The 24,536-nt window shown below is 41.9% G+C and overlaps 2 protein-coding genes across 6 annotated transcripts; both read left to right on the top strand.

Annotated features, from left to right (window-relative positions):
* Positions 1-1,382: 1,382 nt before the first annotated feature.
* On the top strand, positions 1,383-15,139 carry usf2l (upstream transcription factor 2, c-fos interacting-like). Of its 5 annotated transcripts, none has more exons than XM_070834617.1 (11): positions 1,383-1,572; positions 2,060-2,100; positions 2,365-2,471; positions 3,670-3,735; positions 4,506-4,659; positions 7,348-7,435; positions 9,328-9,366; positions 11,317-11,375; positions 11,765-11,859; positions 11,960-12,088; positions 12,995-15,139. In XM_070834617.1, the coding sequence occupies exons 1-11, from the start codon at positions 1,538-1,540 to the stop codon at positions 13,082-13,084; spliced, it is 903 nt and encodes a 300-aa protein (XP_070690718.1). In that variant the 5' UTR covers positions 1,383-1,537; the 3' UTR covers positions 13,085-15,139. The 5 variants fall into 5 exon arrangements, with proteins under 5 accessions (XP_070690718.1, XP_070690716.1, XP_070690717.1 ...); XM_070834615.1 differs by having other exon boundaries at positions 3,670-3,789; XM_070834616.1 differs by lacking the exon at positions 9,328-9,366 and having other exon boundaries at positions 3,670-3,789.
* A 4,854-nt stretch (positions 15,140-19,993) lies between these two features.
* hamp (hepcidin antimicrobial peptide) lies at positions 19,994-21,129 on the top strand. The gene is made up of 3 exons (XM_070834953.1): positions 19,994-20,268; positions 20,369-20,446; positions 20,609-21,129. The coding sequence occupies exons 1-3, from the start codon at positions 20,182-20,184 to the stop codon at positions 20,714-20,716; spliced, it is 273 nt and encodes a 90-aa protein (XP_070691054.1). The 5' UTR covers positions 19,994-20,181; the 3' UTR covers positions 20,717-21,129.
* Positions 21,130-24,536: the final 3,407 nt, after the last annotated feature.

Raw genomic sequence — 24,536 nt, 5'->3', positions numbered from 1 at the left:
GTCTGATTTCTTAATCTTAAATTGATTGTTGTTCCCTGTCTTCTTTTGTAAATTATTTTTGTATTTTGACTTGCATAAAAAGAGAGAGGGGGAGATGTCACAGAGATCATCTAATAGTTGCTTTTTTTCCTTCACCATCCTTGTGATCACAAAAACCTAAAATTGTCATAGTGGATCAATGTATGTTCCGTATTTTATTTGCTTTTGCACATACAGGCAAGCCCTTCCACTTTTCTTCCATTTACCATAATGTAATTTCAATTTATGAAGAGGCATTAGTGTGGAATCACAGTGATGTCTCATTTAAAGCCTTGGCATAATAAAACAACATTATAACAATGAGAAAATAATAATAGAAGTAGCCTTCAGTTAGTTACCAGTTTATTGACAAAACCAGCTAAAGCTAATGCAATCTAATACGAGTCCTGCAATAATATGAATACTGGCAAGTGAGTGAATAGTGGTAAAGCAAATGATCTTAAATCATAATGCAAACCACAGCTGACGCACCCCTGATTGTGGCACTTTGCACATTTTAGTCTTGCTGGAAGAGTTGACTTTCCTTGGATGAATAATAAACTTCAAAACTAACATTGTTTTGTTATAACTTCATAAATAACAAAGAAATGGAAAAAAAGGTGTTAAAAATATGAATGAAACAAAAATGAAGAAAAACCTTAACATTAAAATGAGCTTTGGAGCCAACTTTTACCCCCTAAAGATACTTTTGTAACATTTACTAGGGCTCTAGTTACTCTTGGGGATGACAGATGATAACAGATGATTCTATTTTTTATTTTTTGGTCTCTTCTGTGAGTTTTTGTTCTTCCCACTCTCTTCAGGTGACCAACAACATTTTATGTATGAATTCAGCTGGTTATGTTTCCGGTGGTGAAATGCATTAACTACATTTACTCAAGTACTGTACTTGAGGAGGTACTTTAACTTTACTTGAGTATTTCCATTTTCTGCTACTTTATACTATAACATTTTACTTCCCCCCCCCCCCCCACTAAATTTATTTCATGGCTTTAGTTACAAGTTTCTTTGCAGATTTAGATGATCTCTAACCGCCTAATCGACTAATACATTAGAATATATTATAGCTTAAGCTCCACATTAGTATATCATTAAAATTAGTCCATCTTTACCAGCTCCAACATTAAAATGATGACGGCCTACACGACAATTATAATCCAATAATATATAATTTGATTCTGAAATAGGTCATTGTGCACGGTGATCGACTGTTTTTCTGATTTTTTTCAACTGCAGCATTTCTTCTTATCCATGTGAAACATATGTGAACAGATCTTGCCCCGCTGAACGGTGTTCTCCCAGAGGGCACGAACAGCTGATGGAGAGCAGTCACCTCGGATCACCCAGCGGCAGCAGCGGCCTCCATTTTAACTTCTACACCGAGCCGCACCTCACGTGTCCTGGGCTGTCTCTCTCACATGACCCGAGTGTTTGTTCCCGTGATCAGCACTTCCATCTCCGTCTGTGACACCGAATATCACTTTTTATTCTAACACTGATGGATATGCTCGAACAGAGTCTGGACAACGCAAGGTAACCGGGAGTCGGCCAAAATGGCTAACTGAGACAAGCTAGCCACAACATGCTATTTCGGATAGCTAGTTTACGACGCTAACCAAGGCCTGACCTAAAAACTGTTGTCTAAAACGAACTCAATCAAAGGTCTGTGGTTAACTTGGGAGGGGAAGTGACAGACTTGCACAGCAGGACAGCTGACCTGTTGTCTCGCAATGCGCAGTTGTGTAAAACACGATCATAAATAGCTAATGACAGTACATTAGCTAAGTTTAGTTAGCTCATGCTAGCTATTAAAACACAAACAACAGTGTTGCTGTCGGTAACCTGAGGACAGTAATATGGTAATGTGTTGAACTGTAACTGCCTTCTTCCACAAGTTTGCCGTCGGCTAAGCCAAAGTTTAGCCAAATTCATTTTATTTTATTCCGAATATTCACGAATGTAAGCTGGTTGAGTAGTTTTTTTTTTTTAAAACGGACTTATCTGTGCGTCTGGTTTGCAGCCAAGACAAGCAAGAAGAAGAGGTTGTCCAGACACCTGAAGGTAAGACTTTATTCAAGCAAGCTAGCTGTCATTAGCAACATGACACAGCCAACACCGCGCAGCTTTTGGTTTTTTAAACACGCATACAGACTAAATGAACAAGATTTCTAACAGGATGTAGCTCGTATTTCTTGTTTCTCGGTTGGCTGCAACATGTTGTTCTCTGCGGCTGATCTCTGTAGCATTTCTTCTACTGCTTCACCCTCTTTTCCATTCGCTGAACTTTTAAAAAAAAAAGTCTTTTCTGTCCTTTTTCTCCCCGAGACGGAACAGGAGAAGAGCAGAGCGCTGTCACAATAGCCAGTGTTCAGCAGGCTGCAGCATTTGGTGACCATAACATACAATATCAGTTCCGCGCTGAGGGGGGTCAGGTAAGTAGCTCCTAGTATAGTGGCTCTACTTTTTTTACTGCCTACATCAGAAAGACACTCAGTGCTCCTAATGGCATATGGGTGAAGAGTTTTCAGGAGGCAGGACTGCATCTGTTCAGCACTCACAGCAGAAAACAGATCACCCTTAAATTACTTTAGATGTCAGGTTGAATAAATGTCTTGTCTGCGCAGAGGCATAATTAGCAACTGACAGAGCTTCACATTACATATTGATAAATGTGGTGGAAAGGATTGGGGCCGCATGCATGGTGATTGTCAGTAAACACTATTTCACGCCACTGCATGTGTTCATTATTTAGAGTACCCTTTTTGATTTTGAGCTTTTAAATTGTTTGTGTCGTGGTGTAAGCGCCGTCACCTCACACTCATACAAATCTGAGTTCCTGTCACGAACAGTCCATTCTCTGTAAGGTCGCCTTTTCTTGGTATGTCGTCGTGTGTTTTTCCTCCGGATTCTCTGTCCTCCATTCCGAAGGCAGCTCAGGAGGAAAGCAGGCTCTTAAATTGTTTGAGGATATGGATGCTTCTTTTCCTTGTCCTATGAATGACTGGTGGCCCTTGTCAAGAGTGTCTCCGTGGCCATCCACTAATGTGGTGCTCAGTGATGGACAGTGACACAGTCATGCAAATAAATAAATCGGAAGAGGTAGTGTGCTATTCCAGGTGGTTTATCCTCATTTGGATGATTTACACAAAGGGGAATTAAGTCAGTGATCCATGTGGCTCATTTGGCGTAAACAAGGCTAATGTGAGCGATCATGTGATTCCAGTCTGGTCTAGGATTGGCATGGGGCTGCTGTCACATGTCAGTCAGGAGGAGAGTCACATGATGGGGGAATACAAATACTGATTCTTGGAACAAACAAGCTCATTTTCTCGACTTCTTTTTAAAATTGAATCAAGCACATTCTGAAGCATAAGCATGTTATACCCCAGACAAAATGCTTGCGCCTCAGAATGTGCCTCAAGTGAGATCAACGCATGACTGAGATTAGGACTGCAGTGTCAGATACTGGGCTCGGCTGAACAGAAGCAATAGTTATGATAAATAAATCTACAAGTCAGGTAAGGGTTTGATCTGGACACAGGGACTTTAGTAATCTGTCTGCTCTCTTTTTCTATCTTGTTTTTTTTTTGTTGTTTTTTTTTTACGCGTGTCTCTCTCTCTACCTTGCAGGTGACTTATCGTGTTGTTCAGGTGACTGACCAGCACGTTGAGGGAAGAGATGATGGGGGAGGAGCAGTGAGTGTCGTCTCTGCAGCTGCTTTCTCTGGGGCTCCTCAGGCCGTGGCTCAGGTTTTTATTAATTGTAGAGAACCCACTGGTAACGTGGGCTGTTTTCACTGACTAACTGCATGCTTTAGTCTAAGAGGGTGAAGCCGGTGATATGTCAGCTATTTATTATTGCATCTGTCTCGCTCGAGAAATTAAAACCAACAATTAATTCATCATGCTAAGAAGTATTGTCTCTGTAGACACAGGCTGATGCCATTCACGCCATAAAAATTAAGAGTAATTGAAGGAGACATACCCTTGTACTCGGCGACATATTCCATCGTTGTGATTAAAGCTGTAGGTAATTGATCTGAGCTGTCGAACTAGCAGAACAGTATACAGTGAACCAGTGAAGCCTGTGCATGACGTCTGCCAGACACAGTATAAAAATGTAGTCACAGAAAATGTTTTAGAATACGGTACAAATGCAATGTTCACAGCCAAATTCAGTTTTTGGTCAAAAATATGCAATTTTCCCTGCGGGAACGGACCAGATTTGGTTCATTTGCAATAAACTGATGAGCTTACTGACCTTGCCATTATCTCTGCTAACAAGATAACTACTACTTCTTTTCCTCCCTTTATCCCAGCTGTCAAACTGTGCTGTGTCTTGCTTGGGGGTCTAAGGGGATACCAGTATTGAGTCTGACAGAGACTGAGGTGTGCGTTTACCTGCTGTGACTGCTCCATTGCTACTTGTTCAAGTCTTTCCTCTGTTTCTCTCTTATCTGTCACAGGCTGTGATCCAAAACCCTTTCAGTAATGGAGGAAGCCCAGCAGGAGAGGCGGTGGGAGGGGAGACGCGCTTCGCTTACTTCCCCGCAACTGCGGTGAGCGACGGGACTGTGTCTGTGCAGGCTGCCACGGACCCCACACTCACACAGGCAGGGGGTGAGTCAGCCCTCACACTTAATTTGGGTTGAAGCTTACCACAGGGCTACAGGGCTAATTTAGCCATTATTTTGAGCGACAAACAGGAGAGCACGGAGAACTGCCGTAAAACAGAGAACAACAGCGCCTCTTTTCAGTAGTTGTAAATGAACCACAATCCCCATGATCCTTTGGCTGACAGAAAGCAGGACCATACAAACAACTATAGATTGTGAATTATGCTGTCCTTTTTGCTAAATACTGTGAGTGAAATATGATTTCCAATACCGGTGGGCAGAATTGAAATAATCTTAAATACACATTTTTCAAGATTTCAATTCTGAACAACAAAAGATTTTTTGTCATACAAATCCGGCAACATAATTTGTTTAGTATAAGATTAAAGTAATATACGAGAAGCATTTTTGCCAAGGTTAATATATGCTTCCATTAACAGTTTGTAAGTGACATAAGTCAAATACCATCAGACCTTGAAATGAAATTAGTCACGCTGATCATATTTACTGTTTGCTGCATGTCACATGCCCACCCACTCTGCTTCCCTTCCGCTTTACTGCCATATGCTGTTGTCTGGCTGCACTAACTGTCCTTGCGGTGTCATGGTGGTGATCCAGAGGAGGCTGGTGTCCTGACTATGCCTGTCGGTGAGGGTGGTCAGGGCCTGGTCAACCTGGAGAACAGAATGTTAAACACAACCAGCAACTGCTTGTTCAGGCACACTGTTGCCAGAACTCTGGTTAGCAGTTTAAGGAGCGGGTTGTCAGTGTTCTCTGATGGTTTTTAGAGGATAGTGTAAAGCCTGGATTGTAGTTACAAGAGGAACTTAGAATTCATCGTGATTATTATTATTATTGTCAGTAAAACTGTGCCAGCCAGAATTTGTCAGAGCCCATAAGATAGCTTTGATTTACCGACCAACAGTCCAGAAGCTAAAGATATTCATTTAGCTGTCATCCATAACAAAAAAAGAGTAGCGCATCCTCTTGTTTGAGAAGCTGCAACCAGAAAGTATTTGGCATTTTTTCTGGAAAAAAAATAATAGAAAGGATTTAATTAATCAGTTATCAAAACAGCTGCAAAGGAATTGATTAGTTGATAGACAGAAAGTGAATCAGCTCATTGCAGCTCTATGTAGGCAAACACAGAGTTGGCCACAAAACAAATGTTCCAAAGCCTCTAATAGTTGATGCCTCTCAGATGTTTGTGGCAAGTAATGCTGCACAAATGTTATCCATCCATGCAGCAGCACATGGCACTACAGCATTGCATCGTAATATACCATCTGGCCTACCTGTTAGCTGTTAAGCTCATGTTTTTAGCAAGATGATCCTGACTCAAACCCACAACATTTTTCTCAGCTTGACATTACTCTCTGAAAAGATCAATACATAGACATGATCATGGGGCATACAAGGTCATTGTCTCGCCTGAGTGAGGGAGCCTTCCCTGAATCTTTGGGGTTTTTCTTCCCCTTTAGCAAGTTTTTTTTTTTTTTTTTTTAATTATTTCATCCATTACTGACACCTAGCCTGTCAGGCTAATGCAGCACGTCCGCACACACTGCCTGCGCCCCTCTTGCCAAGCACGGCGTGTTGTACTTGCATCACATGACAACACACAGAAGTCATGTGCCCTTAGGGCCATTGAGCGGTGTCAGTTGACGCACTTCAATTACAACTTGTGTGACACACTCTAGGTGCAGCAGCAGAAAAGCACAGAAACAGCAGTGTTGCAGGCGCTTGTTGTGTTTTTTTTCTCCTTTGGGTGTCGTGAGTGGCTGCCTGCTGATGCCACAGAAGGGGAAGAGGACCGTGAGGTTTCTTTGCTGTGGGTAACAGCTGAGGCCAAGAAGAGGCAGGAAGAAGTGAGCTGCTGTCTTTCTCTTCCATGAGCCCGGGGCAGTCTTAAGCAGGCATGACATACTGGCTGAGAAGTGAACTGTAGGGTGTAGGTGGAGAGTGCTTTACAAGCTGCCACATCCCATCAGGTGAGGGATAGTTGAGGACAGTGCACTGGGCTCTGGCAACGAACCATATTCTGGCGAGACGGGATCCAGGGGTAGGCGTGATCACTTTTGGTTTTCACTATTTTCAGCATTTTTCTACGAAATACAAGGAGCGATTCAGTTAATGGAGTTGCATGTCCTTCTACCTGAAGCTGCCGGAGATGGTTTTATGTGATCAGACCTTCATTTTTGAGCTGATGTATATCAAATTGCAGTAAATTGTGTAGGAGATTTTTTTTTATCTGTCGAGGCCAGGTTGTGCCTTCTAGCTGACCCACAGGAACAAGATGAGTTATTTGTGTCTCACATGCCGTGCAGCAGTACTGAAATGGATGGTCTCTGCATGCCTGGAATACGTGCAACCCCCCCCCCCAAAAAAAACAAACAAACAAACAAACAAACATATATATCGAATTTGTTGTGAATGTCACAGGAACTGGGAGAAAGGAGTCTTGTTTTTTGTACATAAGAGGGCTTCCAGCAGTGTGAGTGCTTTTGTGTGTGCTCAAGTGAGTTTAGGGCTTTTTTTGAAACTTTTTTTTTTTTTTTTACAGTGAATGCAGTTTTATTTGTTGTGAGATATTTCATTAGAGCAACAAGAGTCGGCCTTTTGGCATGTTGTGCCATGTTGCCCTTCTGCCTTTTCCTTATTGCTCACTGCTGACTCCCATTGCCTTCCACAGGTCAGTTTTATGTGATGATGACTCCCCCTGATGTCATCCAGACAGGCACGCAACGAAGCATCGCCCCACGCACACAGCCCTTCCCTGCGTGAGTATCAGCTCTATCTATCAGCTATTTCTGAGAGCAAACTCGTTATCCAGCATGTAAATGCCACTCAAAATGGGCCTTGTGTTGGTTTTAGCTGACAAGTTTTAAATTACTCAGTCAAAGTTTGAAGATAAATTTTTGGTTGGAGTTTAAAAGAGCTAATCGCAGCTATTAATTAATTTTGATTAATTTCAGTCGGGGCATTTTTATAACAATAACACCCGCTTGAGTTTGACAGTGTGGGTCTGCTACTGTGACACTCCACAACAAATCTGCACAAGCTTGACACAGACTTCTCTCAGTTCAAGGAATCCCACCTGGCAAAGCCTGACATACACAACATTTAAATGAACATCAACACATATTGAGTAAACAAAGCACGCTGAATTCACCTAAATCTAAATGCTAATGCAGGAGGAGGCTGGGGAAATGGAGAGAGCTAAATTGCTGGGAAACATGCAGGGATGCGGTTTTTAGTAGAGGTATATACAGAGCGAAATTGAGAACGTGTCTATATGGACCACCTAGTTGTCTGAGATCAAACGGATCGATTGGTGTTTGGATGTTATATGGACATATGACTATAAAACAACTTCCAAGCCTATTTAAACAACCACGATGCTCACTTCATGCAACATGATGTGCTACTGCAGGTGTTGTTGTCTTTTAACTTCTACCACACACTGTGTGTCCGCCCAGGAAGTCTTCCTCATCTCTTTGTTTGTGAAGGTTGATCTTTATAGCAGGGATTTTTACTCTGGCACATCCTGGCTGGGCTGTTTTCTCCTTCTCCTTCAAAATCCTATACTATTTATCTCTAAAAATTCACAACATGCATCATAATAATCATGCATCAGAAGGGATCCATCTCAGACACTCTCCAACTGTTAGCCACACGCTGGTGATTGCTGTTATTAACATAATCAGCAGGCTCACCTGAGCAAAGACAAACTGAATTGTCCTCTTAATTGCATGATGCCAGCTTGGTTCTGGCCTACTATGGATAGTAGATAGAAAAGGACTTTCATCAAGCTTTATTTCAGATTCAGGGTTCACTGGAGTACCAAAACATTTACCGGCAAATGAGCCGTAGTGCTTAGGGATGCAGTTTCCTTTAAGGTCACATAACCATGTTTTTTTCCTCGTTTGGTAAAAGCCATTTCCTCATTTGATCGCCCAAAATGAACACATGACCCATTATCAAATTAAGTTCAAACTGACCAGTGAATATTCCTCCATTTTCCACCAGGCTCATAATAAAGCTTGGTACCACACAAGGTTTTACACAAGGACACAACATACTTACACACTCATACTTTTCCGCCTCATTGTGATAATCGTTAAAAACACAAACAGGAGACAGACGCCACACTATGAACGGTCTCTGCTTCTCATAAATCATCTGTCAGTTCAGGTACATAAAGTGTATGAATTGCTAACAAGGATGTCGACTGCCTTTTGATTTTTTTTTGATTTCTCATTTTTTTTAAAGAACTTTAGATTTCTCACAGATTTAAGCTATTTTGTTGTGGGCAGCGTTGTGGGGAGATCTAGATCCACCTCAAATTTGGCAGGAACTCTGCTGTTTTTTTTTTTGTTTTTATTTTGCTTGATATTCACAGTGTACAACAGACTGCTTTCCAGCCAAGAGTAATGAACAAGCTTTGTTGCAGTGTACATCTGCATTGCCATGTGTTGAAATACAAAGTGAATTGTCTTTTCATCTCTCAGAATGCCTATCTGCAAAATGTTTGTTTCTATTTATTTCCTCTTACATGAATAATTTATGATTGCTGGCACAAGCCTCAGAGTTATATTTAAGTGTGAACTAATGAACAGCTGACATGTGAGTAAAATGAATGAAAACTTCCCACCCTATCTGCCGTTCGCAGAGATGAAAACGAGCTGCTGCAGCATGAAGGTTTAAACTGGTGAGGACAGTTTCCACATCTCTCCCACACTCCTTTTTACAGCAAACGAACTAATCAAATGAGATCACAAGAAGAGAGAAGAAGCACACAAACCTCTGCCCTCCTCTCCTCTCGGCCCCTCCCCTCTCACAAGTCCCTGGTGATTCTCCCTGCTCTTGATGTGCGAGACACAGATGTAGCGTTTCTCCAGTGCCGACCCTGATCCATTGTTTTTAGTTGTGCTTGTGGGAAACGTATTTCTCCATTAGGACTTAGAAATTAGGTCATTGTTCTCTGTCCGGAAACGAATGGCTTGCTCCACAATTTTATTTTAGTATCGTTTTCAAAGTGTCCTCTGTCGTAGTTGTTTGAGCTTTGTTCTCATTTAGCCTAGTTTTGGATAAGTTAGTTAGCAAAACTATTTGGACAGTATTTGAGGTTTTTCCTGTGATCTCGTAAAAGTAGAAATGTTGTAACAAACGAAACGGTGTGCTTCACCAGATCTCTCCTGCACACTTGTTTGTACAGCAGTGGTCAGTGGTTGCTAAAACTCAGAGACATTCAAGCCCAAACTGCAGTCACTCGCATCTCAATGTTCACTAAAGTGCCTCGCTGTCCAGGCCGTGGCTCAGTGTGATACTAAAGCCTAATGATAGGGGAGGGCAGAACGCATGACAGTTGCATTTCTCTTTCCAGAATCAATATAAAATGACACAAACGCAGTTCTCGTCTGCACCTGTGCTTCAAACGATCTGGATAAAGCCCTTCAGCTGTGGGGCTGTGTGCCACTCATTTTCTGGATTTCACTGGCAACAATAACTGTCAGGAGCACTGACAGTTATTGTCGTCAAGACGTTCCTCTAGGTCTGTACATTTAGTTATTCATACAGTCATCCACAATTTTTTTTTTTTTTTTCTCCTTTTAAACACGCTGCCTAAGAGTACTGTTGGGCTGAATCCATTATACAGCCGAAATCCCATTAAGATGTGTTGAGATACAAGAGAGACTGCAGTTTGGCTTGGCTGACTATCTCAAACGCAGATATCAGCAGTCGAGTTGCGTTGATGGGTCACAAATTCACTGCTGTAGAATAAAGATGCGTCGCGTAGGGACAGACGAGGAGCAAGAACGACCTTACGGGACATTAACTTCATGCAACGAGCAAGCAGAAAAGCATCCTATAAACAATTGTTTCGTTTCGTTTTGTTCTTTCTTTCTTTCTTTCTTTCTGAAGCTTTTTTTTCCTGCACTGTTTCTGTTCTTTTGCATGGTTGTTTAGTCATTCTTTAATAGGGTGAGTGAAGTATTGTCTGTTCCATTAGTGAGACAGAAACGAGGTTGAAATATTCAGTAGGTCTTCTATATAATCATATGCGAGTGTGTTATTGGCCTTCTTGTGCCGTGGCGGGTGGTTGGATAAGTCTCCCTGTCACGTCTCAGGGACTTAATTAACAGAATACCTAAGGGAAGACACAGAGACAAGAGACAGTTGTGCCATTAGCCGTGCGCCCAGACTCCAATAGACAGCATCTGGTTTTTCTACAGTGTTGTAATTTTACAGCATAATAATGCAGGGAGCTCCCTGTGGGCCACACCTGGGAAGAGGACAGCCAATAAGAATAGGAAGGTTGGATGGGTCTCAGTATTCCAGTCAGAGCAGCCCAGCTTCAGGCCATTCAGGGCATCAGGACCACATACGGGGCCTCATATGGCTGTGCATCTTTAAGTACTCCTACCAAAGGCACCGCACGACTTCAGGAGCTCCTTTTTGAAGAGCACACGGATACTGGCAAGGGCTGTAATTACAAAAGGCTTGAATTTAAAAGATAACAGTAAAGAATAGTTTTTTAATAGGCACAGGATTAGGCGAATTTTGGGGATTGGCTTGGAGTTGTGCCTAATTGTAGTGTAGTCAGAGATGGGAGATATTTTTGTGTATGAAAAGTGTTTTATTTCCTGTCTGACTGCAGGAAAATGGACGGACCGCGAACACCAAGAGATGAAAGGAGAAGAGCGCAACATAATGAAGGTGGGTAATTGGCTATGATTGTGGCTTTTGATTTGATCAGACAGTGTAACACAATGCAGTGCGAGGCTTTAATGGAGCATTTTTGTCAAAAGAAAAACACCAAGGCCTGTCAAAATATTGTATGAAGAATAGATGTCAACATATGTTTAGGGACTGGCCACTAGAGCTTGCTGTTGAGCTGCCAAACTCGGCAGTATTTGGTACCTTTAGTGCAAGACAACGTCGAGGAAATGAAAACCTGCTTCTTTGAACAAAAAAATGCTTCCTGATCTCTCGGTCCAAAAAGAAAGAAATCAGGAAATGTGCTGCTTGTATTTATTTGCTTGTATGTATTTATATATAATTACATTTTTTTTTTAAACTTGTTTGTATTCTAAACTTTCCATCAGTCGAGAGGCGGCGAAGAGACAAGATCAACAACTGGATTGTCACACTTTCCAAGATAATCCCAGACTGCAGCATGGACAGCACCAAGACCGGAGCAGTAAGCAGGCTCACTTGACTCTGTGCTGCTAACCTTTTACCCATGTGTCTGTTCTAAACGGTCACCCTTCAACTCTGTGACGGCACCTCTGTCCCTCTAGAGCAAAGGAGGCATCCTGTCAAAAGCTTGCGACTACATCCGCGAGCTGAGGCAAAGCAACCAGCGACTGCAGGAGAGTCTGAAGGAAGTGGAGAGGATACAAGTGGACAATGAGCTGTGCAGGCAGCAGGTATGAATAGCAGTCTATGCTCTAGCCTACAAATATTTGCATCGAGTGAAGTTTCCCAGACTACAATGACGGGTAAAGAAGCTCTATGAATGATAATGTCCGAGCCTTCCTTTGAGGTGGTCCGGTGTAGCAGAGGGAAAAAAAAGTCAAGTATAATAAGGCAGCCATAGTGAGCTGCATATGTCTCTGTGAAGATTGCCACTGCATTGAATATATTGGTTTGCTTTGGAGTGCATCGCAACACCCTTTCACTTAAGTCTCAGAAGCATGAAATCCACCTAGCTCCATATGCATCTTCATTTCTCCAAAACAAACCCCCTGGGACTTCAGTCTGTAGAGCCGATCATCACAGCCTGACAAAGAGGATCAAAGAGTTTGCACTCCCATAATGAGAAGAGTTACCTGAAATCAGCGCTTTGAGAGACTGTGGGAATAATATACACAGGGGTTGTGTGTGTGCGAACTAACTGCATGCTAATGCACTCAAAGTATTGTGAAATCTTGCAGCTCTGAGGCTGCCACATCTCCCCATTGAATGCCAGGCCTGCAAGGCACTCTGCAATATATTCTTATTCTGATGCTCAAAGCTCGATATTCTTTCCTCGGCACCTCAGTGGGGAGGCAGGGAATGCGGGATTCACTCGAGGGAAATGTAGCAGAGATGACATACCTCAAGATTTGATAATCCAGTTGGTTGTGGACAGGGGTGTCTTTAAAAAGGGCTGCACATACTACTCTTTAATCCCACGGATTGAATAGCCTTGTGTGTACATTACACACAGCCAGCGCGCTCGGTCTTCAAACGAAAAAGTTTGGTCTGTAAACTTTGAGCTATATTAAGCTGTCACGGGGATGAAGATGTTGATAATGAGATTTTTTTTTTTTTTTTGTTCTTTTGTTCTTAAGATTGAAGAGCTGAAGAATGAGAACGCTTTGCTCCGAGCACAGCTCCAGCAACACGGCATCGAGATGGTTGGAGAGACACCGCCCCAGTGAAGCGGAGACAGAAAGAACAGGGAGGGGCATGCCACCCAGACATACAGCCGACATGGTGGGAAAGAAGACGAGAAAAAGGACTTGTGAAGAATCACTTTGTTTTTTAGTGACTGCACCCTCCCTGGGTTCCCAGGTCGCGATCCCTTCACCGGCCAAACGTCGCTGTACTTGACTGTTCCAATCCTATTGAGATAACCACCCCGTTACAAGTCAGTAGAAACGTGCTCCAGGAAAAGACGCCCACTCGCTCACCGCCATCACAGTGCTTTACCAGCACTATCAGTGAAAGAGAACCTCTGCTGAACTCCTCCCTTGTTTTGTATTTATGTAGCCTCACTCACGGGCTATGATGTTTGTCATTTAATTTTGTTCCCCGTCCGTGTATTTTTTCCCCCCAAATTATTCATTTTGACTCAGTTCATGCTTTTATTCTGTTTGTGTTTTTGAGTTCGGTATTAATGTTGTTTTTAGCTGCTTTAATTTATTAGTCTGCTTGTTGACAGAAGCCTTGATGGAGACCAGTTACACAGAAGCTCGCGCACCCCAGAGAAGCAGATAGAATTTTAAGTTAGAAAACATCAAAGTATGCAAAAACGCTATGATTCTACAGACAGAAATAATGTGATACACATAGCTTACCTAGACCCAAAGACAAACAAGGAGCTGTGCTGGCCTACGCTTCTGGGCTGGTTTATGTAAATATGACTCGCGTGTGTTTTAATACAGATGTTACAGAATGTTAGAGCAGAGTATCTCTGGGAGCAAACAATCAATAACTCATTAACTTCATGCTGGCCCTTTGTCATAATAATTAACATGACTTGTGTGCCGTCTTGGAGCTTGATTTGGAAAGAAAGAAAAAAAAAAAAAGTGGTATACTTGAATTGTTGGGCATTTGCTTAACAGGAAAAATAACTCAAACGTCAGTTTTCAAGATCCAACTATTCAAATTGCAAGACTTACAAATTGAAATATGTACAAGTGTGGAACATGTAGACAACTGACAAACCCAGCACTGGATTGTGACTTGGAGAGGAATGCGGTGCAAATTCCCACTTTTGCCAAACTATATTTAGGTACTGCGGGTTTTATTTTCATCTTTTGTTCACGTGTGATTTACCGGTGTCTCAATACGTGTATGAATTATCCCCACATGTTTCATTTCAAGCTGTTTGCTCTATTTTGGTATCGCAACACTTCAAATGGAGCTCAACGCACAAAGGGGGGCAGGAGGGGGGGGCACCCTGGAGAGCGGCACTCAAAGACTCTGCTCGCTACGGAAAAGGAGCACACAGGAATTCTGTGTTGCACTTCTTAGTTGAGCACAACTCGCTCCCCATAAAAAGCCGGAATAGTTGGAAAGTGGGGAAACTTGGAAATGCTCTCGCACATTTCTCCGCCCACTCAGCGAACAATAAGTAAACTGTAATTGGCTGTACAAACAGCGAAAGCCAATATTAACATTGTTGATGATTTTGTGAATGAATATACATGATGTATTTTTGTTCCGCTTTGGGCGATGCGAGGGAAAGTGGAAGAGAGATATCAAGCCACCCAGAGCACGATTGCTTCTTCCTGTGTCAACAGCTCAGGATCCAGCAAAGCAAAACCAACACTCAGACCCCTGGCAAAATCAGGCAGACTTTCACATTTTAATATCTCAGACTGTGCAAGTTAACAGCTTTGGAAGTGCTGTTCTGCTACTACTGCTAGATTCAAGCCTGATACAGATGCAAGTGTCTGATCTATCAAACGAGGCTCCTAGCCAAAGTTGAATGATGGATGCTTTGCAGTAGAATTTTTCTACACCTCAGTGAGAGGAGAGCAGAGAATGAAGACATGAATAATACTATGGAAGATGGATGTTCACAAATGAAAGGTCACTTGTGGCTAATTTTTTTTTCTTTTTTCTGTTTCTTTCTTGAAATGGCAAAAGAAAGGAAAAAAAAGCTTTCTTTTCTCTCTGTAGCAGCCTCACTGTTCTCAGGTTAGATTGTAAGACATCTTTTCTAAGTAAAATGGTGGAAAATAAACCTTTCACTTGCTGGAAACCTTCATAGACTTTGGTTTGGACTCATTGTCCGTCTGCAGATCTTAGACATAAAATCACACTTTCTTCTTTCTGTCAAGATGGTTTTCACTCCCTCATATGTTTGTCTGTCTGTTCCATCTGAAGGATTTCTTAAAAACTTCAGCAGATTTGAGTCAGTTCGTGTCGCGGGTCTCACTTTACATTTTGGTTCACATTTCCTCAACTGTAGCATATAAAAACAATTCCATATTCTGCTGTCTTTTTTTTTCCAATCCTCACCAGATCCTCCTGAACATATTATCTCCTATTTTGAATTTTTAATTTCTTCCAACTCACCTACACACATTTCATTCAATCCATACCAAATGGTGGTCCATTAAATATTAAAAGCTCCTGAAAACTTGCGTTTGAAATCTCAGGAACTTCTCTAACATTAAATATTTGTGACAAAATTTGCAGAGTTTAAGCTTTTGACTTCATCGCTCATCGATTCCAGGGGCTCTAAGATGAGCCGAGCGGTTCTACAAATGCTCGGAATTTGTCCTCTTTGAGATGAGCTGCTGTAGTAGACCATATTTCTGTTTTTCCCCCCACAGCAACACAAATTTAAACGGCCACAAATCACAGGTCCTGAGTCTGGCTAACACTTGTTAGGAAAATAACAAATTTGGAGGATAATATGTCCTTGGAGCAAGTATGCAAACCCTGCGTACAGTTGTTCATGCAATCGATTAAGCAACACACTGGTAAGGCTGAAACCAGTAAGTAGTTTGAACACACAGAGGGCACCTTGGGTGAGAAAGATCAATGGTGGATAAAAGGCTCATCTAAGCCCTGGGTGAGATTGAGCCCGACACCGCAGGTCAAGGCATTTAAGCATCATTCTGCTCTTCTTAAAAGAAGGAGCACCCATGATTTGGGTAATCTTTTATGTGCAGACTGGGATGCTGTACACGTCCAAACAGTAAGTATTCATTCAATCAGTATTCATTAGGCTGACACCGTGTGTTAAATTTGCCTCGGTTTTGTCTTGCCGCCCCCCCCCCTCCAGAGTCTCCAGGCTTGTCAGCTGCCATTCAAACACACACTGCTCGCCAGGCAGGCGTCTGTGTGTCCCTGTCTCTGTTTGAAGTGGCTGATCTCTGATCCCACATACCTCTGATTGGGACATACGTACTCTGTCTGTCTGTCTGTCTGCCTGCCTCCCTCTTTCACCCCAAACCTGTAATAGCTCTCGGAAGAAAAACCATGCAGAGTTGAAATGTAGTCGGTCTGGAAAGGAAATCTAAATGGCACGCAGTGTTTCTTCTCTGACAAACGTAGTATGAAGCGTGTACTGGGAAATGTCACTTTTACCTCACAGTGTGGATAATTCATTTTACAATTACTTGATGTATTAATTGAAACAGGAAAGTGCCTCCGCTTTGAACAATAAACTGCTACTGCTGAAATTATACTTAATGCATTTGAAACAGTGGTTTATGTCTGGTCAGTGCTGAACAGAACAAAAGTCTGCATCCACGTTTGCCTGCAGGGCAGGACAAAGCCACCTGCTGTAAAATCCTTTGTGAATTGCAAAAGTCCTTTTTTAATTTGTGTTTAGGCACGTCCACCAAAGCACATGGTTGACTGATTTTCACTGAACTCACGCTGGCCAACACATTCTGCTGGAAAGCCACAGTTTCATGTCCTGCAGGCTAGTCTTACCTTTGTGCTTTTTGAGCTACAGGAGCACACTGTCAGGGAGCATGTATTGTCCACCGCCTCAGCCTGTTTCACATTCCCTCTATCTCTGAGGTTGTTATTTGTCAAAAATGGCTGACGGAACGAGACCCATTCCATCCGACAAACAATGCTCCTCATACCTTGTATACTACACCGAGCCGCATCTTTGTTGGGCCTACATTAATAGCTACACAGCTACTACACAGCTCCTGTCTCGCTCATACAGTAATAGTGGTATCAGCACAAAGGTTTGTATTCTGCTGCTGCCGAGAGATGGGGTGGGAATGAGCTCAGTCCCTTTTTTTTTTGATCGTCTAAAAGCTTGGGTTGCACCCACGAATAAGAAGAAACAATTGGGGTGTAGTTTATGAATCTAATGTTTAAAACACTAAAAATACAGTTTCTAAACATCTGTGTTTTATTTAAGACTTTCTGACAAACAGGAACATCAGATGACTCAGGTAAGAATCTGACTATTAATAAATTCTCATTTATTTATATAATTCTTCAACTCATTTACTGCTCTCAATTCAATGGTCAAAAAATCTGGTGGCATCTTTAATACTATTACGCTATTATTTTTTAAGGGATTTTTGGCATCTTCGTGAAAAACATTAGGATTGACACAGACTGACTCAAAAATATCTTGGAAAATCCGGTAATATATTGTAACAGGCCTGAACACACAAACTGGGAAATTCCTATGAGTGACAGCTCCTTAAGTGCAGGGAGCAATGAGCCTGAGCTCTCTACTGCCCCCCCGAGTCTGAAGAATGACACTGCATTCGTTTAATGCTGTGACAGTCACAAGCAGCACATGGCCAGAGGTCATAACTATTAAACGCTCATGTTTATTCACAAATCGATGTATTTATGATGTACCAACACTGGTTCCTCCGTGTCCCAGTTTTGAGGAAAGCTGCAAACACTCGGGGCAACAGTGAGGCTCTGTTGAGGGCTGTTTTTTGGGGGGGGAGGGGGGGGGATTGTTGTGTGTTGTGGGTTTGGTAGCAGACAAGCTGAGAGAAGATGAGTTGAATTTGTGGAGTGTCTTGCAGCAGGTAGGGACAGAGAGGAGGAGGGGAAAAGGGGGTGAGAAATGGACGGGGACAGGGGCAGAGGATGATGATGAAACAGGGACAGACGGGGGCAATGCCCCCGACCAGGAGAAAACAGTGGAGTGGCGCCTGCAGAGGTGAATCTGTCCGCCGCGCTGGTGCCTGGCTTTGTTTGGCCAGAAGATTCCCTACTGATAGCCTCAGTGTCTGTTAGGACACGCATGCTCAGAGAACACAGGCCACAACACGCATGCTTGGAAAACCCAGATTGCACCTGTATTTTAACTGCTTTTCATGTCTCTTTGTCTTTAATTGTCTTCTCCCACATGCTCAAAGTGGACCTGGATATAATATTTGTGTCCTGATCCAATCAATCATCATCATATTCAGATTTCCAAGTGAGGCATAGCAAACAAAAAGACATGTTCATCATGAGCGGACATGATGTGCTGGTTCAGATAGTGGACCGGAGCCCCCTTCTGTCCCCCAGTCCTAATCCTAGTCCTAAACACACAAGCACACACAAGAGGTGTATAAAGTAAAGATGTATGGACGCGGGCAGACGTATGGGTAGATTCCAACAGATGTGGAGCCATTCGTGGTTGTATTTGTTGACAGTGACGTTGTGGTCACCCAAAGTAAGCACACACGGGCCAGCAGGGTTATCAGTGAACGAGACAGACTGACGCAGGGGTCCCGCGGCATGTTGTTTCTCTAATTGAGTCAGCACGGGCAATTTGGAGAGACTTTGAAGGTATAATGAGAATTCAAATGGCCTCTGATTTTATCAGCATGAACAGCCCACCATTTATCAGTTTGTGGTGTTATTTCTCTTTTTGTTATTTCTTTTCCACCATTATTGATTTTTGTATATACTCACAGCCTGACGTTGTTCTGGAATACCTTTTTTTTTACACTGACAGGTTAATTAATCTTAAGGTGTTTATCGCCACTTCACTGATAAGAGGAAAAATAATTCTTGCAATTTTAGAGTTGTGGTTTTTCTCTACAACAGTTAACAATCTGGGTTATTCTCATACTGATATTGTCATTAAATCACACTGTTTGAAATATTTATGAACCTGTCAACAGTTAACATGCTGTGCCAGGAAATTAGTGATGATGTTTTTACGAAACAAAAGCAGCTGTCCCTTGTCATTCATGTGAGGCTCTTTATTATGTGAGAATATGATTGAAATACAGACAAAGTATACAAAAAGACTAAATGTATCACACACATAAAGTTGTAATATGCAATAGATTTGTTTTGCTGCAGGCTGAAACACCTGTAGCAATGCAACTCTTTGGTGCCCAGCCATAATACACCTCATCAGATTACATTATATTCATCTTTAACTAATGCACATTGAAACACCTTCACTCTCAGCGTTTTTAATCCTGGCTACTATTCCGCTGCTCTCAAAGGGATTTAATTTGGTTCAACTGCAGGTTCCTGTGTATTATGCAAAAACTGAATGTGTTGAAAATGAGGGGCTAATTATTCCATTTGAGAGGTTGTAATTACATCCTTTAGACTGAGCAATGGATATTCCAAAGTGGCTCCCTCTCCTTAGTGAAGGATTTCCTGGGTCGAAACAAATGCAGCTCAGTGAGCCGTGCAGTAGACTGACCCATGCTGTCTTGGCTTTTGCTGTGGGAATCTCCGGCTCTCTTTCCAGCTTCTTCCAGGAAAAGTCACATTTTTTAGATGAATGTCCAGAAGGATTAAGTGCTGCCTCAATACAGAATACATATTGCCTTCATAAATTGTAAAAATGATGATCTCCAGCAGCAGCTTGTTCATGTGTGGAATTATGTATTCTTTCAGTGGAAAGTAATTTAATTTAAAAGTTCATAGTTGATGTGATAATGCTGAACAGACAGTGGGGCCCACAACCAAAGAATAGATCAGAGAATTCCCAGCAGAGTTGCAGCACTAAGAAGAGGAGAAATGAGGAGGTCAGAACTTCCCCAGTGGAGTTAGGCAACTGCTGCCAGGAATGGGCTGGGCCTCCCAGAGTGATGAGGCAACACTGAGAACAAGTGTGTATAAATACCCTCTGCACGCTCAACCATCAGACGGACTCTAAAGAGCTGACAAGGGTCACTAGAAGATCTGAGGAAATCCACTTGCACCGACAATCACCATCCATCACTGGAGCTGAAGAAGAAATTGAAGACATTGTGGTGCTCCTCGGTGGCCTGACACCCATGAGAAAAAAGACCTATCAACTCTAATCTTCAAAGGATTTAATAACCAAACCATTTAAACACCCGCTAAAATGAAGGCATTCAGCATTGCAGTTGCAGTGACACTCGTGCTCGCCTTTATTTGCATTCTGGAGAGCTCTGCCGTCCCATTCACCGGGGTAAGAATTTGACTTAAACTCACTTCATTTGCTTATTAGCTATAAATGTTTTGTCAGGATGCTAAGATGTGGCTCCTAAATGTGCATAATTCATTAACAGGTGCAAGAGCTGGAGGAGGCAGGGAGCAATGACACTCCAGTTGCGGCACATCAAGAAATGTCAATGGAATCGTGGATGGTATGTTCAATTGACTGAATGAATTAAGCCAATTACCATGAGCAAATTAAAATTTAAGTGGATGTGTTTTCCCAATGGAGTACCCCGGTGCTCTCTCTGCACAAGGAGAGGATGAAATACTGGAGATGAACACCATGCTCTTGTCTCTTGTCTTTCGCACAGATGCCAAAATACATCAGGCAGAAGCGCCAGAGCCACATCTCCTTGTGCCGCTGGTGCTGCAACTGCTGCAAGGGCAACAAGGGCTGCGGCTTCTGCTGCAGGTTCTGAGGATTCCCGCAGCAACCACCAAATAATAATTTATTGTGCTTTTTTGTCTCACCCCAAGAGATGACCTTTTCTCCAATGCATTGCTTGTGCTACACTGTTTCATTTGTACGAGGTATGATTCATGGTAGAGCACTTGAAAAAAAAAAAAGTGGAGCTTTTCTTTATTTTTATTCTATTTTTTTTATTGCTTTCACTCTGTAAGTCTTTTTGTAAGATCAATGATATGTATATTTGTTTCTAAAATAATCTAGATGTGACTGCTTCTTCATCTAAATTAAGTCTTGACAAGTTAATATCCGGTGCTGAATAAATAATGAACATTTGAAGCAACTACAAAGATGTTTTTGTGTGATTAATAAGGAAGTATGTAACAGCTAGTAATAGGTCTTTAGGTCTAAAAAAAAATAACACAAGTGTGATCATTTGGGCAAATGTTAAATATTCTGCTTGCTGTACAGTATGTGAGATGATTCAGTATTAATAGATTAAAAGGAAATTTTGAATTGTAATTACTGTTGCATGATTCTTAAGCTCGTGTTGTAGTTACTTGTGCTCAGGGATGTGAATGCAGAATTCAAACACTGTACTAGTTTTACATCCACATGTTAAGACCTAAAACTTGAAAAAGTGGACACCATTCATATCAACAACAAAAAAACCAATTTCCCAATTAGATTAAAATATACAAATATTAGAATACAAATATTCTTATCATCTCTCTTATTCTAATTATTCTTGCTATCTAGCATTTAAATTTCTTGAAATATCTGCTGGTGCTCAGGAAGAGACAGCTCATGCTCCTGGATGTTATTTGGGCCGTAGCAGATGGAGGTACTATCAACAGAAGCACATTGACAGTCAGGTGAATACAATTTCTAAGCCGCATTGCAGATCCTCATCATGAATTAATACATTATCTACACAAATAGCATATTGTCATCCAGCTGCAGGTTACATCTGTACTGTCCGTCTGGTCTTTGAGAGCAGAGGCGCTCCCTTGCTAGCTAGGTGAAGCATGTTGGTGGAAAACTCAAGGAAGTCCTGTTAGATCATCAGTATCGACAGTGTGCCCTCTGCTTGCTCAGCTAGTTATTGCAGCTACCAAAAGGCGTAGCCCTCACTATTCCACCTCAGTCAGCGTGGCGCCACTGAACCCTGGCAAATCAACTAAAAAAAATATATATATATATGATGTGTTCCCAAGGTGCTCTCACCAAAGCAACAGGCAGCAGAGATTGAATTCCCTCTCTGGATTATCATTTGAAAATTATTTCTTTCAAGGACTGTTAAATTCAACAATAAGAGAGTTACTCAGATGAATGACGGGTATTCAGTCATTTTCATCAGTGAATTATTTTTTTTCTTGCAGATTATCACAGGCTGTGTGCGTCATACTGTATAAGTTACATTCCTGGTTTTGCAGATGCTCTTGGTTGTCATGTTACTCTTTGTGTGGCAGACAGAGAGAGTGTCTCTGCGCGTGGGCGAGTGTTTGAGAGCGTGCATGCGTGTATTGAGACGAGAAAAGCAGCAAGCAGCAACAAAAGGGGAGAGCACCACACACAGAAGCTCAAACTTGAGAGCAATGTGAAGGACTGAGTATTCACAGGCTGCGTTGCCGGCACTTGAAATGTCAGTTGCAGCATTTGAATTCAGCAACTTAATTTGCAACTCAATTCGTCCTTCTTTTTGATTTGTTCTTTGCAGCAGTATGCAACATTTAGCAAAAGCCATAGAAAAGGGGCGTCAAATTAGAGCAAAAACTAACATTGAGTGTCTTAATAAGGTGCTGGGCTGCCGTGGGCCTCCAGAACAGCTTCCTTGGCACAGATTCTTTGAGAACTGCACCGTACTCATGTTGTGTTTTGATAATGTGGTGGACATCACAGTAAACCTCTGCCCTATGGATAATTACCCCATCTTCTATTCACGTAAAGTGAAGTCCAGTCCTTGATTTATGCATTTCCTGTTTGTCTCTAGTCTGAAATGGTGGATTCCCAGGTTGTGAGTCACCTCAATAATTCAACACCTTGAGTCAGGAGCAAAAGCTTCTTCTAGTCTCAAGGTGCGTTTTGCATCATGCTTTGACAAGAGTTGGTTGTGGCTGTTTAAGCATCTTCAGAGCGTTCGTTTTAAACTCATTCATGACTCATCCTGAATTATTCTCTCTTGCAAGTATTTACAACACTGATTCAATGTTCTGTCTTTCATATTGAATTATGATTATCCGCCCCACACTACCTATAAGGGAACCTGTATCATTAAATACAAGCCAAGAGATGACTCGTTCTGTCTGTACAGTAAAAATGTGGGCTCTCCTTTTTTGTTCACATCAAAACCAACCTCTGAAACATTTGCTGGATAAGTCTTCCCATCCATGCCTTCCCTGAATTAGAACTTGTCAAATTCTTGAAATATCACATCTACCTGTACATTCTGTTCAAAACTAAATGAGTGGGCACATTTTCAAACATCTAAAGTTTGCTACATAAAGCTGATAAATACGTATGTAAACTGACGAGTATGAATAATATGCATGACAACTTAAATTTGGTTACATACACCTAGTTTTATTTCCATACAATAAAGTAAGTAGGTCAGTAAACAGCAGTGCAAACTGTGATGGTGAAAAAAAAAAAGCTAAGTCCAACTTCCCTTCACTCCCTGAGGTTAGTGTGGCCATTGGACAAATATTGGACAAATATTGGACAAATAAAGATACAGTGGGGCAAAAAAGTATTTAGTCAGCCACCAATTGTGCAAGTTCTCCCACTTAAAAAGATGAGAGAGGCCTGTAATTTTCATCATAGGTACACTTCAACTATGAGAGACAGAATGGGGGGAAAGAATCCAGGAAATCACATTGTAGGATTTTTAAAGAATTTATTTGCAAATTATAGTGGAAAATAAGTATTTGGTCAATAACAAAAGTTCATCTCAATACTTTGTTATATACCCTTTGTTGGCAATGTTTTCTGTAAGTCTTCACAAAGTTGTCACACACTGTTGCTGGTATTTTGGCCCATTCGTCCATGCAGATCTCCTCTAGAGCAGTGATGTTTTGGGGCTGTCGCTGTGCAACACGGACTTTCAACTCCCTCCAAAGATTTTCTATGGGGTTGAGATCTGGAGACTGGCTAGGCCACTCCAGGACCTTGAAATGCTTCTTACGAAGCCACTCCTTCGTTGCCCGGGCGGTGTGTTTGGGATCATTGTCATGCTGAAACACCCAGCCACGTTTCATCTTCAATGCCCTTGCTGATGGAAGGAGGTTTTCACTCAAAATCTCACGTTACATGGCCCCATTCATTCTTTCCTTTACGTCACATATGTCAAACTCAAGGATACAATTATATCCGGCCCGCGAGATAATTTCATGTGACTATTAAGAATGGCCCGTCGGTAAACAGCACTCCCACCTCTAATACTACAAATCCCACAATGCACTGAACAGCTGCCGCGCCAGTCAGGACCCGTGCAGCAGCCCCTCCTCCCGCAGGTATAATGACACATGGACCTACGGAATAGGTACTAGTGGAAACGCGCCATTAAGCTAGCCCCCCTAAAATAAATGGCTAAAGGAAAAGTGGACTTTGAAAACACAGACTTTCAAAGCAGGTGGGGGGCAGAGTTTTACCTGTTTGTCTGTCGGAGGTGAACCTGCGTGTCTTGTTTGTGGAGCTGATGTGGCCATAATTAAAGAATATAAATAGACGACACTATGAGACAAAACATCAGGATAGTACAGAAAAGAAAAAAATTATTTAAAATTCTATTTATTTTATTGAGGAAAAGTTGCTGAAGTTTGGCTGTTTAAATT

This window comes from Pempheris klunzingeri, chromosome 8, assembly GCF_042242105.1.
Source record: "Pempheris klunzingeri isolate RE-2024b chromosome 8, fPemKlu1.hap1, whole genome shotgun sequence".
Classification (NCBI taxonomy): Eukaryota; Metazoa; Chordata; class Actinopteri; order Acropomatiformes; family Pempheridae; genus Pempheris; species Pempheris klunzingeri.
This window is presented reverse-complemented; position numbering and strand designations above follow the sequence as displayed.

Bases quoted from the DNA above. Each gene is read 5' to 3' on its own strand.
- usf2l (XM_070834615.1), top strand. From the start codon at position 1,538: ATGGATATGCTCGAACAGAGTCTGGACAACGCAAG. The intron at 1,573-2,059 runs GTAACCGGGAGT...TCTGGTTTGCAG, and splicing joins CAGAGTCTGGACAACGCAAG to CCAAGACAAGCAAGAAGAAG. The intron at 11,860-11,959 runs GTAAGCAGGCTC...CTGTCCCTCTAG, and splicing joins ACAGCACCAAGACCGGAGCA to AGCAAAGGAGGCATCCTGTC.
- hamp (XM_070834953.1), top strand. From the start codon at position 20,182: ATGAAGGCATTCAGCATTGCAGTTGCAGTGACACTCGTGCTCGCCTTT. The intron at 20,269-20,368 runs GTAAGAATTTGA...ATTCATTAACAG, and splicing joins CTGCCGTCCCATTCACCGGG to GTGCAAGAGCTGGAGGAGGC. The intron at 20,447-20,608 runs GTATGTTCAATT...TCTTTCGCACAG, and splicing joins TGTCAATGGAATCGTGGATG to ATGCCAAAATACATCAGGCA.